General features: G+C 42.9%; 1 protein-coding gene across 1 annotated transcript in view; it reads left to right on the top strand.

The window, feature by feature from the left end:
• ASPM (assembly factor for spindle microtubules) overlaps positions 1 to 15703 on the top strand; it is a 72721-nt gene that overhangs the window by 19482 nt on the left and 37536 nt on the right. The window contains exons 12-14 of the mRNA XM_075184170.1: positions 8363 to 8508; positions 9003 to 9088; positions 10120 to 10338. Of these exons, the coding sequence (XP_075040271.1) occupies positions 8363 to 8508; positions 9003 to 9088; positions 10120 to 10338 (451 nt within the window). The remainder of the gene's footprint in view (positions 1 to 8362; positions 8509 to 9002; positions 9089 to 10119; positions 10339 to 15703) is intronic.

Raw genomic sequence — 15703 nt, 5'->3', positions numbered from 1 at the left:
AGGGTGATGCTCAGACTATGATTGTTTTCAAAATTGCCTGATTTCAGTTGGGCCAGATTCTCCAACAGATATTTTAAAACAACTTCAATATGTTAATTTTGATATAAAGGAACAAGCGAGGAGAACCTTATACTACAGTCCTTGTATCTGTGCAGATGCTGGACTTACTGTGTTGTGTTGAATAACATGGTACATAATGCTTGGCTCTAATCGCCCCCTCCTCTTCAGAACTTAGTTGGTCTGTCCTGCCAGCATGTCCTTCTCTATTTCTGTATTTTGTATGTTTTTTGTTTTTTAATGTTTGTTTTAAACTTTAACTGGTTGTGTTGCTTATGAGGCATAAGGGTCGAGGGATATCTAGCAGTAGTTCTGCTTCTCTTATGATAATGAATTACATAGGTGTACTTAAATTGGTTTCTATGTAGTTTATGCTTATCTCAAATAAGATCTCACAACATGATACTAAATTAGTGTTCCCTCTACCCACTTATGGTCATGGGCTGCATCCAACATTGCCTCATCTGTCATAAGAACAGGCTGCCTCTTGGCCATTTACCTGAAAACTGTCAAACTACCCCTCAAATTTCACTTTCTGCTCACTCCCAGTTTTAGTGATTTGCCGTTCCTGAGGCTCCAATAATTTCTGCTTCATTTAATCCTTAGATCGTAGGTTGTTAATTGAGGCTGTCAGCGCTCTCTCTAGTACAGGAGGGTGGCAAATAGCCAAAGTAAAGCGACTGGCAAGAGGTTAAATATGTCTTCCTTAGATAGCAGTCTAGTAGAGTTGCACTAGACTGTAGTTTGTATGTGACAGCAGAAAGGTGACATCGATACTATCATCATCATCATCATCATCATCATCATCATCATCATTTATTTATATAGCGCCAACATATTCTGTAGCGCTTTACAATTGGGGACAAACGTAATAAACTAATAAACAAACTGGGTAAAACAGACAAAGAGGTGAGAAGGCCCTGCTCGCAAGCTTACAATCTATGGGACAATGGGAGATTGACACATGAGGTTAAGTATACATTTTGCATCTTGGCCCAGCCAGACTGCAAAGGTAGGGTGACTCATAAGCTAAATGATCCTGTCACACAACAATGTTGGTCCGGGGGTAGTTGTCTTGTGTGAAATTGTGTAACAGGCTAAAGGTAGTGAGGTTAAGATGGTGGTTGAGGAATATTATAAGCTTGTCTGAATAGGTAGGTTTTCAGAGAACGCTTGAAAGTTTGTAGAACAGAGGAGAGTCTTATTGTGCGAGGGAGAGAGTTCCATAGAGTGGGTGCAGCCCGAAAAAAGTCCTGTAACCGGGAATGGGAGGATGTAATGAGGGTGGATGAGAGACGCAGATCTTTTGCAGAACGGAGTTGCCGAGTTGGGAGATATTTTGAGACAAGAGAGGAGATGTATGTTGGTGCAGCTTTGTTGATGGCCTTGTAGGTTAGTAAAAGTATTTTATATTGGATTCGGTAGAAGACAGGCAGCCAGTGTAGAGACATACAGAGTGATTCAACAGAGGAATAGCTATTTGCAAGGAAAATCAGTCTTGCCGAAGCATGCAAAATAGATTTTAGGGGTTTGAGTCTGTTTTTGGGAAGACCAGTAAGGAGGGAATTGCAATAGTCAATGCGGGAGATGATTAGTGCATGAATTAAGGTTTTAGCAGTGTCTTGTGTGAGATATGTGCGGATTCTGGAAATGTTCTTTAGATGTATGTAACATGATTTAGATATAGAGTCAATGTGGGGAACAAAGGATAGGCGTGAATCAAGGATTACACCTAGGCAGCGAGCTTGTGGGGTGGGATTTATGGTCATGTTATCAACAGAGATAGAAATGTCAGGTATGCTCTTGTTGGCGGGTGGGAATATTATTAACTCTGTTTTAGAAAGATTAAGTTTGAGTTGACGAGAGGACATCCAAGATGAAATGGCAGAAAGACAGTCAGTTACACGGGACAACACAGATGTCGAGATATCAGGAGAGGATAGATAGATTTGGGTATCATCCGCATAGAGATGATACTGAAAGCCAAAGGAACTTATTAGATTTCCAAGAGAAGCAGTATAGATAGAGAACAGCAGAGGACCTAACACCGAGCCTTGTGGTACTCCAACTGATAGGGGAAGCGGAGCAGATGTGGCTCCAGAGAAATTAACAGTGAAAGAGCGATTAGAGAGGTAAGATGAGAACCAGGATAGAACTGTGTCTTGAAGACCTAGGGATTGCAGCGTTTGTATGAGAAGAGAGTGGTCAACGGTGTCAAATGCAGCCGAGAGATCAAGGAGAATTAGGAGAGAGTAATGGCGTTCAGTCTTAGCAGTGATCAGATCATTAACAACCTTGGTCAGCGCAGTCTCTGTGGAGTGTTGAGAACGAAAGCCAGACTGAAGAGGATCCAACAGGTTGTTTGCGGAAAGAAAGCGTGTGAGGCGAGTGTAGGCAAGTCTCTCTAGAAGCTTGGAGGGGCAAGGGAGCTGAGAGATGGGACGGTAATTTGAGAGAGAGTTTGGGTCGGAGTTTTGTTTTTTTAGAATAGGAGTAATCACTGCATGCTTGTATAGTGATGGAAAGATGCCAGTAGAGAGTGAGAGATTACAGATTTGAGTTAGAGGTGAAATGAGCACAGAAGACAGGGATCTACCAATTTGCGAGGGAATAGGATCAAGAGGACAGGAGGTAGAGTAGGAAGATAAGAAGAGCGTAGAAATTTCCTCTTCATTTGTGGGGTCAAATGAAGAAAGGGTGTCAGAGGGTAGTGGGAAGGAAATGAGCTGATGGCTTGTTGAGGAGGAGGATACCATTTCTAGTCTGATCTTGTCAATCTTGTCCTTGAAGTAGGAAGCAAGATCCTGAGCACTGATAGTAGATGGAGGGTTCGGGGTGGGAGGATTGAGAAGATGATTAAATGTATTGAAAAGGCGTTTGGGGTTAGAAGCCTGAGCATAGATAAGAGATTGAAAGTATGTTTGTTTTGCAGTGTCCAGAGCATTTCGATAGGAGTGGTAGACAGAAGTATATGTGAAGAAGTCATTAGAGCTTCGAGATTTACGCCAGTGACGTTCTGCTTTACGGGACAGTTTTTGAAGATTTCGTGTTGCTTTGGTGTGCCACGGTTGACATCGAAGTCGACGTGTAGTATGAAGTGTCGCTGGAGCCACTTGATCAAGGGCCGTTGCTAAGGTTAGGTGAAAATGAGGTACTGCCATCTCAGGGGATGAGAATGTAGAGATAGGGGAGAGAAGGTGTTGGAGAGAGGTGGAAAATTGTTGAAGATTAATAGAATTAAGATTTCTACGAGTATGAGGAGGCTTGGTAGAGTTAGACAGTAGAGAGGTTAGAGCAGTGGGGGTGAGAGTGTAGCTGATAAGGTGATGATCCGAGAGGGGGAAGGGTGTATTAATAAAATTAGAAACTGAGCATAGTCTAGAGAAAACAAGATCAAGGCAGTGGCCATCCTTATGAGTAGATGATTCAATCCACTGGGAGAGGTCAAGTGAGGATGTTAGAGAGAGTAGTTTGGAAGCAGCTTTGGAAGGTGGGTTATCAATGGGGATGTTGAAGTCACCCATGATGATGGTGGGGATGTCTGAAGATAAGAAGTGAGGGAGCCATGCAGAGAAATCCTCAATAAATTGTTGGTGTGCTCCAGGGGGACGATAGATCACCGCAACACGTAGGGAGAATGGATTAAAAATGCGAATAGCATGTACTTCAAAAGATGTGAACGTGAGTGATGGGACATTTGGTAGAACTGTGTATGTGCACTGTGGGGAGAGAAGTAGTCCAACCCCACCTCCTTGTCTGCCTTCAGGTCTGGAGGTGTGGGTGAGATGGAGGCCACCATGTGAAAGTGCTGCAGGTGAGGCAGTGTCTGATTGCATGAGCCATGTTTCTGTTATTGCCAGAAGGTTGAGGTTTTTTGAGAGAAAGAGATCATGAACGGAGGTAAGTTTGTTACAAACAGATCGTGCATTCCAAAGGGCACATTTAAAGGACTTGGGAAGAGAGGGTAGACAGGTGATGTGTTTGAGGTTTGCTATAGAACGGTAGTGTTCTGATGTATGTGTGTGTGAGGAGTGTGGGGGACCTGGATTAGGCGATATATCACCAGCTAATAGAAGCAGAGTGAGCGAAAGATAGGCAAGGGGATTGTAAGATGTGTGGCCTTTTATTTTCTGGCGACAGGTGGAGGCTGTACTTGTTAGAGATAATAAATAGGACAACAGTTCATGGGTGTTAAATAGAGGTGAGTGGAGTAATGCAGGTGCAATATGAACAAATTTGTGTGTTGGTGGAGGGGTGAAAGATGACACAGTCCTAAAGATCATGCCATGAAATGAGACTAAGAAAAGCAATTTGTGAAACATTGTGATAAAAGGGGTAAAAGCAAAAAGCAAGGGTATTTTAAGAATTACCTCTTAGCAGTATTCCATATAAATAGACAAGTAGTGCAGAAATAGGCTGTGGCAAATGTTGCTTATTGGTGGGAGTAAAAGCAAGTCAAATGTAGTCCAATGTTTGTCCAACTGTGTTGTCTAACTGTGCATTTTCGTCCACTTTGTGAGAAAATCCCATTTAGTGCAGAAATCACACACGTCTAACCCCACATACGTCTCCCCATAGAATGAAGCTAAGATGTAGTCAGTCTAATTTAGGAATACACTACAGATGTGCTAATTGGTCAGCTAATCAAAGGAAAAGAAAACATTTGTGGGAAAGGATAGAGGCCAGATACCTATCATAAATTAGGCAGCAATAAAAGACTGTGCCAACCTAAGTTTAAACAGATAACAGTTTCCTATAACATACTTAAACACAGATTGCAGGGATGAAATTCACAGAATAATGATCAGAGTAGTAGTAGTAGCAGCATGGATGAACATACTTAAACACAGATTGCAGGGATGAAATTCACAGAATAATGATCAGAGTAGTAGTAGTAGCAGCATGGATGAACATACTTAAACACAGATTGCAGGGATGAAATTCACAGAATAATGATCAGAGTAGTAGTAGTAGCAGCATGGATGAACATACTTAAACACAGATTGCAGGGATGAAATTCACAGAATAATGATCAGAGTAGTAGTAGTAGCAGCATGGATGAACATACTTAAACACAGATTGCAGGGATGAAATTCACAGAATAATGATCAGAGTAGTAGTAGTAGCAGCATGGATGAACATACTTGAAGATGAAAAGAGAAGAGAAAGATGAGGATTAGTTGCTGTGTTGTCTAACTGTGCATTTTCTCCCACTTAGTGCAGAAATCACACACGTCTAACCCCACATACGTCTCCCCATAGAACTAAGCTCTGCTTGTTTTACTCCCTTATGACACAAACTTCTCTCTGTGCCTCTGCACTATCACCTGGCACCAGTGAGTTACTCCTTTCTCTATCTTTATTGTTGCCATTGGTCCTCTTACTTTAGAGTTATAATCCCGTGGCTCAAGCCTGCCACTTTGAGGTACACATGTTTGGAAGCCACTGTGGTCTGCTTACTCAGGCCTGATCTCGTTAATGATGTCCACTTATGTGGTCCCAATGTCAGGGCTTAGCAGGTTCCTCTGCTGTAGCTGCTAATTAGTTACTGTATCTTTCATGATGTATGGCCCTCACCCCTCCATGCGTCAAGTGGTAGCAGAGGATGCAGATCAGCCTTGAAAGATTAAAAAAAAAAAAAAAGGAAAACCCATGACCCGAAGCCCCCAAGCACTTCAAGGAGGTGAGTAGACCCCTCAGTCTTCCAGGAAGATCAACATATCATCCGCCTCAAATCTTGGCGGAGGATCAAACAAGACAGGCCAGGGCTTCTATTGCTAGTGCAAATAGAGCAGGGCTTAAAGGACGAGTTCCTCGACCCAGACCAAACAGGGCTGTTCTATATCCATTGACTTAGTTTCTGGCTGCTGGCGCAGAATAAAGGTACTGCACAAGACTGACAAACTGAGGGCCAATGCCAAAGCCTGCCAGCATGTGCCACAGATAGTTCCATTCGACAGAGTTAAGGGACATGACTATTGCCCTCTCCCCCGCTGGCCGGTTCCTCTGAATTTGTGTAAATAATTGGCTGACATTTGTAAGTGTGGACTTGCCAGACCTATAACCCGACTGGTCTGGGTGGACAATCTCATTAACACTATTAAGTAGAGTGGATAGAATTTTTCGTCAGTATTTTGGCATCAGTAGTGATCAGGGAAACAGGGCAATAAGAGTCCCGGTATAAAGCATTCTTACCAGGTTTAAGTATAAGTATAACTAGGGCCTGTAAGAACTTCATAGCATCTTTGGCAAAATTGCAGGATTGGCCGTATTCTTTCTCAGTTTGGCTCAGCTCTTTATTACATCTCAAGAAAACCTGTTGTAATTAGAGCCAGACCACCCAACGTAATGAGGACTCTAAAGCAAGTTTCTGACTCCTTAGTTTAAAAGTAACAATGTTTGACAGTAGTACAATTTTTTTTTTGTTTGTTTAATGCCACAGTTAAAAAGAATAGTGAGTGAGTTATTCTTCTATTTCCTCAGAAACATCTGACATATTCTAGTATGTTTATTGTTTCTTTTTAAATCCTCTTGTCCAATTATGTGTTTAGATTTGCTGAATATGTCATCCAGTTTACTTACCAGTCCAAACATGTTTCTTCGGTATCCTCCTCTAAAAGCATTGCCACAAATCGCCTTTGGTGGTCCTGCCCTAAAATCGTCCAATTGTGAGAGAATGTAACCACTCTTTTATCCAAAACCACTCTTACTCCTATCACAAAAGACCCTTGTTCCTTTCTTCTGGGTTTACCAATAGAGGCCCTGGACAAACCCTCACAACTTGGCCACACAAATTCTTACTGCAGTTAGGTGCCTGGTAGCACATCATTGGAAATATAAAAAAAACCCAAAACAAGAACATCCCTCCAAGCAACAGGTGCACCATAAAATATGGTACCTTGTTTCCATGGAGAAAATGTCTGCCTTCTTGAACAACAATGCTCACAAATTTAAATTGAGCCTATGGTACTATTACAACCTCTTACCTACCACAACCCCCTTCCAGAGGACTTGCAGATCTACTTTGGTAAATGTCACATGTTTGCTTCAGTATTTCATTTATAATCTATGTTGACTTCAAAGATGGCTTATCCACCTTGGGCTCACTGGGGTTCCTGGAGTTGTCCTCTGTTTCCTCCCCCATCCATCCGATCCTTCCGTTACACCCATTAACCCTGTGTGTCACACACAGCCATGTACCTAAGTTACCCATATACACTCTTACTACCTAAATGCCACTGCGCACTCATGCAATTTCTTGGGCTGAATTGGTTCTACGTCCAATTGCGATTTATGTTCTTTCTTTGTGTACATCCCAATGCCTGCTATTTTGTGTTTCAACTATTTTGGTTTTCAAGTTTCAAAATACAAGATTTTTTTTTTTAAAAAAAATTGCCACAGATGTCAACCAAAGTGATTATGGTGTTTTAAGAAATAACAATGACATATACTGGTCATTAAGTCCTGTGGGAGGTCACATGCTGATAATGTTCCAGAGTGTATTGGTTTTTCTGGGTCTGTCTTTCTATACCCTGCAAGGAAATGGTTTTTATGCCAGTGGACAAAGCTACAGAGCTGTTATTGACTATCCAGCATTTGATGGAAACCTATCTAAGTTTTGTTGGTGGTCAACTTTGGACTTCTTACTGGCTACTACCAGAGGATTGACGAAGTTGAAAAAATGTAGATAGTCTGCTCTGACAGTCGGACGGCAGTATACCTAAACAAGCAGGAAGGCACAAGGAGCAGACAGATACTGGTATTCGTGGAACAAAACAAGCCTTTCTCAGCCACCCTACTTGATTCTCCAGACGTTGACTCAATTGCAATAATTTTCTATTGATGTTGGGCAGGTTTGGTTGGCAGGACTTGGAGTCGTAATGCCTGGTTCATGAACAACCAGAAAACTAATGCAATGTGTGTTTTACTTTAAAGATGCGCATACATCTGGTATACGCACATCCGTATTCAGCAAGGAGCGGATGTGAAGAGAACGTCTGTTAATAAATACAGGTCTAGGTCCGCTTTGCAGGATACCTCCAGTACCTATGTGAAATATCAAGTCACAAACCTAAAATAAATCCATTAAAGTCACCTGTTAATTAATTACAAAACATTAAAAAAAAGATTTCTGGAGGGTGCTGGGATAAAGTTCAACTCTAGTGTCTGCTCTGTCACCTAAAAGCTTTGGGGGGGCAAGAAAGATCAATTATAGCCTATTTTTGCAAATCCTTATTAATGGGTTTCCTTTTTTTTAATGCTTTTTGTCCATAATTTATTTTTGTGGTTGTGTTTTTGTAAACAGGAGAACAATGGAGCTTCTCACTGGAAACTGGAGTCTGTCTAAAAAGCTGAGAGTTCCAGTAATAAGTCGCTTTCAGAAAATGCACAACGTAGAAGTTGCTTTGCAAGTTTTGGCAAACAGGGGAGTTCAAATCAAAGATGAACGTGGTAAATATCCATAACTGACCTTCAATAATAGCAATTTATTGTATCAAAATGTTGTCCTTAAAGATGACAAATCATTGAGCTTTGATTTATGAAGTCATGTAAGGCTCAGAAGGATATAACCATTAGTTCATATTCATTATTTTATCGCTTCAGTTTTATTTCCTATTTTGTCCTTTTTACTAAGCTAGCAGAACAATTGAGGCTCCTACCCCTAGGACCTCACTGTTTCTCTAATGCAGTCCCCCAAATTTTTAATTCTGATTTGTTAGAAAGTAAAGTTCTAGTAGTAGATAAAATAATTAGACCGGTGACATCACTATGGTGAGGCCTGACTTTATATTCATGAGCTATTGGTTTTATATTGGGAGTTGCACACTTCTGAATATTCACCTCACAAAATGGCAGCCCCCACTGTATAGGTAACAGGTCCACTTTAAATCTCATCATCCAACCCATTTTTTTTGTTTTTCTTTTTGCAATCGCATGTTTGCTAGGTGTGTGCATCACGTCCAAGGACATTGTGGACAGACACAGAGAGCGTACATTGGCCTTGCTATGGAACATCGTTTTTACATTTCAGGTAAGGAAAGTTTTTGTTTTTGTTTTTTTTGGTTTTTTTTCATATATAAAAAATAAATCCTCATACCGGTGCGGTTCATACCAATCTTCCACTTACCACTGCCAACATAAATACTATTATATGAATTGGAGGACCTCCGTTTGTATCCTTCCCATAATGTTCTTAGCTCGTGATTTCATAAAAGTGGATATGTTTTCCAACCATTATAGGTGGTGGTACCAATTGGCATTATTAGTCTTTTAAAAAAAAGAAAAAGTGGATTATTGGTATTCTGCTTGATAACACATTTGTCACTGAAGCTCTTATTTGAACAGGAAACATAAATATATATATTTTTTTTAAAATATACTATATAATTTATTGTGTTGTCATCTTTTGTATATTGAAGGCTTCAGAAATGTGAACCATGTGCTGCAGGTAAAAAGTAACCCTAACAACTGGCAAATAATGGATATGTGCTACCGTGGGGTTTGTTGCGGTATAATAGAACCTACTAGAGTATAAACCTCCACTGTAACGGAGATGTAGTGCAGGCAGATTTAAAACAAAGGTGCTCAAACTGGGAAGTGTGCATTTGTCTGACACCCTGTATGTCACACTCATATTTTGGGATTTGCAAAGAAGTTAAAAATGCCCATTACAGGTTGAACACTTTCTTAACAATTTCCAAGGAAATTCTGTATGCCAGAGACTAGTACCCATTACCTGTAGTACTGTCCAAAGGCTGGTGATTAGGACCAACTAGGCCAGTTTTCTAACTCAACTTAAAAAAGGCACCAAATACAACACATATTATTGTATTTTGTTTCCTTCAGGATAGTGAAGACTTCCTAATAATTGCATAATCCAGCTACATTTTCTCATGATTTGACCTCATTGTGAGGTAGTGAACAGACATACCATTATTTAATTGACCATCAGTGTTACAAGTTTAAGATATTGTTATATACTTATTAACATAACAACGTGTAACCTTAATGATCCTTTCAGTTTTAAGTCTGATGGTTCAATGTGTTTTATCATTTTTATAGGTGGATTTCTTACTCAATCTTGACCATTTAAAAGAGGAAATAAAGTTTCTAAAACATAGTTACAGCATACAGAAAAAGCTTGCCGCCCTGCGTGCATTCTCCATTCCAACAGCTACAAAAAAACGTGACAGTGATCCCTTTTCACCTGAGAATTACAGCGATCAAGTGCTACGTCTCATGGATTGGGTTAATGCAGTGTGTGCCTTCTACAGCGCAAAAGTAAGATACAATTCATTGCGTTCTAAGTGCTCCGTGAATTGCAATTATTGGCCATATCTGCATAAATCAAACTATTTGTCTTGCTAGATCTTTTACTCCTTTATAGAGTGCCTGTTAGTAAATAATTCAAACTCAAATCCATTTTAGTTCATAATGTTAACACCTTATTTGCTCTTGTGCAATTGGACTGTCACTTATCCAATCTTGACTATGAAATCTAAGATGTGTGTACACACACACACTATATATATATATATATATATATATATATATATATATATATATATATATATATATATATATATATATATATATATATATATATATATATATTATTTAATAATTAAGATAAACATAAACTGCATTTAATACTGGCTTCTCTTATATTAATTTACAACCAAAATTGACTATTAATGCATTTTTATTTGGGCACCTGGTTTGAATTTAATGTACTTTTGCTCCCACATATTAATGCTATGCATCTAGCTCCTCATAGCCAATGCTTCCAGTACTAAATAGTTGAGTTGCTACGCCAATGCAGATTGCCTTGTGTGGTTGTCAACTATATTTCTCAATCATTCAGTCTGTGGGTCACTGCTACCATGGGGTTGTATGAGGGGCACTCGGTTAACTATTTAAGTGCTAACTCTAACTGCTGCTGAATCCTCCCCTCTGCCACCCCTGCTAGACTCCGTTTAATTTAAGTGCCCAAGGAGTTGGGCTGTTATTTTTGTGCTGTTAGGTAATTTAGTTATTTTCTTTTGTTTTTAGTTTATATGGTGAGTGTAGACGGATGCAGGTGCTGCGGGCTACCTGTCATCTGTTAGATGAGCGGTCTCGACAGACGAATGAAGAAACATTTTTGTCCTGAACTGCCCATACAGACACGCTCGGGGCTTGTTATTAGGGTTACAGCAGCCGCTCGCTGCGGTGCTGTCACTCGCGCTACTCCAGGATTTGCACTGCTGCGAGGCAGAGAGCGCACGATCAGGAGGAAGCGGGACATGTTGGGAGATACCATGTTCCCTGCTAAGGCGGAGGCGAAACCTGTATCTCCGGTAGTGGGACCAATCCACGGCAGTGCCTGACTAAGTCAGACTGCAGAAACGCTGTGTCCATTTCTATTTGTTGCTGTACCGCTCGCGGAGGATACGAAAGGTGTGTACTGTGCTGTGGTCAGCTGTCAGTGAGAATCAGGGAGGAGGAGGTGGCAGTGGAAGCTTCCCACCTGCCTGTTGCTATATTCTAGGAGCGCAAAAGTTTCCCATGATTGCAGAGGAGGTCGGATGTTCCTCAAGTGGCTTTGTGAGGAGACAGAAGTGTGCTGTTGCTGACTCCTTCCTTCCTTAACCTGGGACCCAGATAAGTGTCTATTCCTTAGTTGGTTATCTGTATATCACATGCAGTTTACTTGTGTAGTGTAGTCTAAGTTTAAGGCTACATATCTTTGAGGGCTAGTCTGTCCTGGTAGTCTTAAGTTTTCTCTATTAAAAAAAAAAAAAGTAAAGTTAATTCATAGTGATACTTAATTTATTGTAGGATGTGGTTTTTTGAGGTTGAGATCCTAGCAAAACCCCGTTCCTGCTCACCCTGTGTGTGTGTGTGTGGTGTGCTTGCTGCTAATTTTTGGTGTATTCCTTTATTCTGATAATTATCATGTCAGATGAGGGTAAATCTGCCAGTGTTAAAATTTATGTCTGCTCAAAGTGTTCTGTTAAACTTCCGGTGGGACAGACTGACCGGGATGCACTCTGTGTGCAGTGTGTGACCGGGGTCCGGGACGAGCGGGCGCAGGGGGAATTTTCGCTGTCTGTGGGGGAGCCGGCTTGGGCGTCTTTACTTGCCCAATCCGTCTCTTTGCTCGCACAGCTCATTGTCTGACAGACAGTTGCACAGGCAGCCTCTGTGCTCTCCGCCACGGGTTCTGTTCCATTAAATTCATCAGAAGGGTTTACTAACCCAGCTTCTGCGGTTAACACAGGGCAGTATTCTTGGGGGCTTTCCCCGTCCCCTCAGACTTCTCAGGGAGAGCAGGCTTGGTCTTCTTCCTTGGGGAGAAGTTTAGACCGTTTAAATCAGTTTCTGGATTCCCCTGGGCTGCTTCCTTCTAGGGCCAATGCGGACTAGCTTATACCATGCTCTGTTTTCGGCTTCCAGCTCAGAGGGGTCCTCTGAGCAAGAAAGGGAGCTAGTCGAGGATTCAGACTCCACTGGTTGGGTGACTGGGAGGACAATGCCAGAACTCAGGGGGCGCAGGACCTGGTGTTGGCAGTACGCCAGGCTTTGGACTTGGTGGAATCAGAGAAGCAGAGCAGTTCAGTTCAGGGTCTTTTTAAACAAAAGAAGCCAAAGACTGTTTTTCCTTCCTCTTCTTCAAAACTGTCTGAGATTGCAGAGTATGCATGGAAAGCTCCGGACCAGAGATTTTCCTTCCCTCGCAAGTTTCTTCACCTTTATCCACTGCAGGACCAGGATGCTTCGCGCTGGGAGCAGATTCCTAAGGTGGATATGCTAGTAGCTAGGTTTGCCCGTTATACCACCTTTCAGGTACCTACAGAACCCCACTGATGGGAAAACTGTGAGAGTTTCTTTAAAAACATGTTTTCGGCAGCGGGTGCTTCGTTCCGGCCCATGTTCTCAGAGCCATGGAAACCTGGGCTCACCAATTGGCAGCAGGTTTACATGATTCTGATCTCCTTCCTTTAGCTCTCCATTTGAAGGAAGCCTCGGGCTGTCTTTATGAAGCTGCCCAGAATGCGGCTTCGGTGACTTTTTCTATTTCGGCCACGTCTGTGGCGGCTAGAAGGGCCCTTTGATTCTGCATCCCAAGATCGCAGCCAAAGAAGTTGCTGGAGGCCTTACCTTACTGTGGGTCGGTCTTATTTGGTCCAGAACTGGACACTATGGTTTCCCAGTCCACTGGTGAGAAGTTTTTTTTTTTTTTTTGCCAGTGTATGCTCCTAGGGCCATACCCCATAGATTCAGTTCCTTTCAGCAGTCATTTCGGGGCCACACCTCTGGCAGGGGTCAGGCGTCGGCAAGAGGTGGTTCTTTTCATCCTGAGATCAGTTTCACAGGGGAAGGGGATCCTTTCCCAGGAGGCGCTCCTCTTCCATGACCCCGGACAAGGCCCCAGCATGACGGGAACATCCCTCTCCTTGCGGAGGTGGGGGGCCATCTGCAACTCTTCAGAGACCAGTGGGCGCTGTCTTCAGGAGACAGCTGAATTATGGGGATCATTTCCAAAGGATATGTGATGGACCATTTGGGTCCGTTTCCCAAACGGTTCTTCTCAACTCCTCCTCTTCAATACCCTCTGAAGTGAAGGGCCTTGACTCAGGCCGTCGATTCTCTTCTTTCAGCAGAAGTCGTTTGCCGAGTGCCAGATTGCCAGAAGGTTCAGGATTTTATTCAAATCTATTCCTGGACCCAAAGCAGGATGGATCATTTTGGCCGATCCTAAACCTCAAGAGTTTCCAGATGGAATCTGTCTGCTCCGTCATCAATGGACTGGAACCCCGGGAGTTTTTAGCGATGATAGACATCAAAGAGGCTTATCTCCATGTTCCCATATGGGAGGGACATCAATCTCTCCTTCGGTTCACGATAGGGAAGGACCATTTCAATTTAAGGTGATTTCTTTTGGTTTGTCAACAGCGCCCCATGTGTTCACAAAGAACATGTCTGTCATGGCTGCCGCCTGCGGGCCATGGGTGTGAACATAATTCCTTATTTAGACGATCTCCTTATCAAGGTTCCTTACGAGGAGCGCCCTAGATCAGAATATTTTGCTGACCCTTCGGTTTCTGGAACAACACGGGTGGGTGATAAATTACCTGAAGTCCCAGTTGGTTTCGTCCCAGAGGATGGTGTTCTTTGGTCTTCTCATGGACACCAGTCTACAAAAAGTTTTTCTTGTAAAAATCAAGGTTTCTGCAATCAGGACATCAGTGCAGAATCTTCTCCGGTCTCCTCAACCCTCCTTGCTGATGGGCATGAAGCTCTTAGGTCAGATGGTTGCCTTTTTCGAGACCCTTCCTTACGGCCGGTTTCGTTCACAAGTTATTCAGTGGGATCTCTTATGCCAATGGTCGGGATCTCATTTTCATCTCGAGTCCCAGTATTTCCGGTTGTCCAGGATTGCCAGGCTCTCCCTTCGGTGGTGGGCAAACACAGAGAACTCAGTGATGGAGCGGTCGTTCGATCCATGGTCATAGATCTTGGTGACTACGGACGCCAGTTTGAGGGGGTGGGGGGAAGTGGTCCTCCAACTTTGTCTACAGGGTCTGTGGTCAATTAGGGAGGCTTTCCTGCCGATAAATGTTCTCAAATTAATGGCAATTCTCCTGGCTCTTGAGGGGGCGCAGTCTCTTCTCAGAGAAATGCCGACCAGAATTCAATCAGACAACACCACGGCATATGTCTACGTAAACCGCCAAGATGGGACAAGAAGCGCCATGGCAGTGGCGAACAAGATCTTGTCTTGGGCGGAAAGGTGTGGTACAGCCATATCCGCAGTGTTCATTTCGGGGGTGGACAACTGGGAGGCCAATAAATTGAGCAGGCAAGCGATCCTCCCAGGGGAATGGTCCTTGCATCCTCAGGTTTTTTAGGATCTAATCGACAGATGGGGCCTCCCCAAAATAGACCTGGTGGCCTCTCGTCACAATTGCCGTGTACCAAGGTTTTGCGCAAGGTCCAGGGACCCTTTTGGCAGTGGCAGTGGATGTAATGACCATGCATTGGGACTTCCAACTGGGGTATTTGTTTCCTCCCATTCCCAAGATTCAGCGAGTACTTAGTCGGGTGGCTCTGGGGGGCCTTCCAGTTATTCTAGTTGCACCAAACTGGCCCAGGAGGCATTGGTACGCGAACATTCTTCTGCTCGCAGACCGTTCGGGTTGGTCTCGTCCTCTGAGGACCGATTTACCTGAGCAGGGATCCTTTCATCATCCTCACTTTGTTCAGTTGGCTTTAACGGCATGGCTGTTGAGGCCAACATTTGGTGGGGCAAGGGGTTTCTTTTCCGGTGTCGTGTAGACCTTGATGAAGGCCAGGAAGCTGTCTTCGGCACGCATTTACCATAGGATGTGGCTGACTTATGTTAAATGGTGTGAGGCTCATTCTTGTCAGTCAACTTTGTTCTGTTTGTCTCATTTATTGGAGTTTCTCCACGATGGTTTGGAGGTTGGGCTTTGTATCAGTTCCCTTAAGGTTCAAGTCTCGACGTTGTCTGTGTTTTTCCAACGCCGTCTGGCTATTCTTCCAGAAGTTCGAACCTTCTTCCAGAGAGTGTTGCGCATTCAGCCTCCTTGCGTTCTGCCGATAGCGCTCTGGGATCTCAATTTGGTCCTGGGTATTCTCC

The sequence above is a fragment of the Mixophyes fleayi genome, chromosome 8, assembly GCF_038048845.1.
Source record: "Mixophyes fleayi isolate aMixFle1 chromosome 8, aMixFle1.hap1, whole genome shotgun sequence".
Taxonomy (NCBI): domain Eukaryota; kingdom Metazoa; phylum Chordata; class Amphibia; order Anura; family Limnodynastidae; genus Mixophyes; species Mixophyes fleayi.
This window is presented reverse-complemented; position numbering and strand designations above follow the sequence as displayed.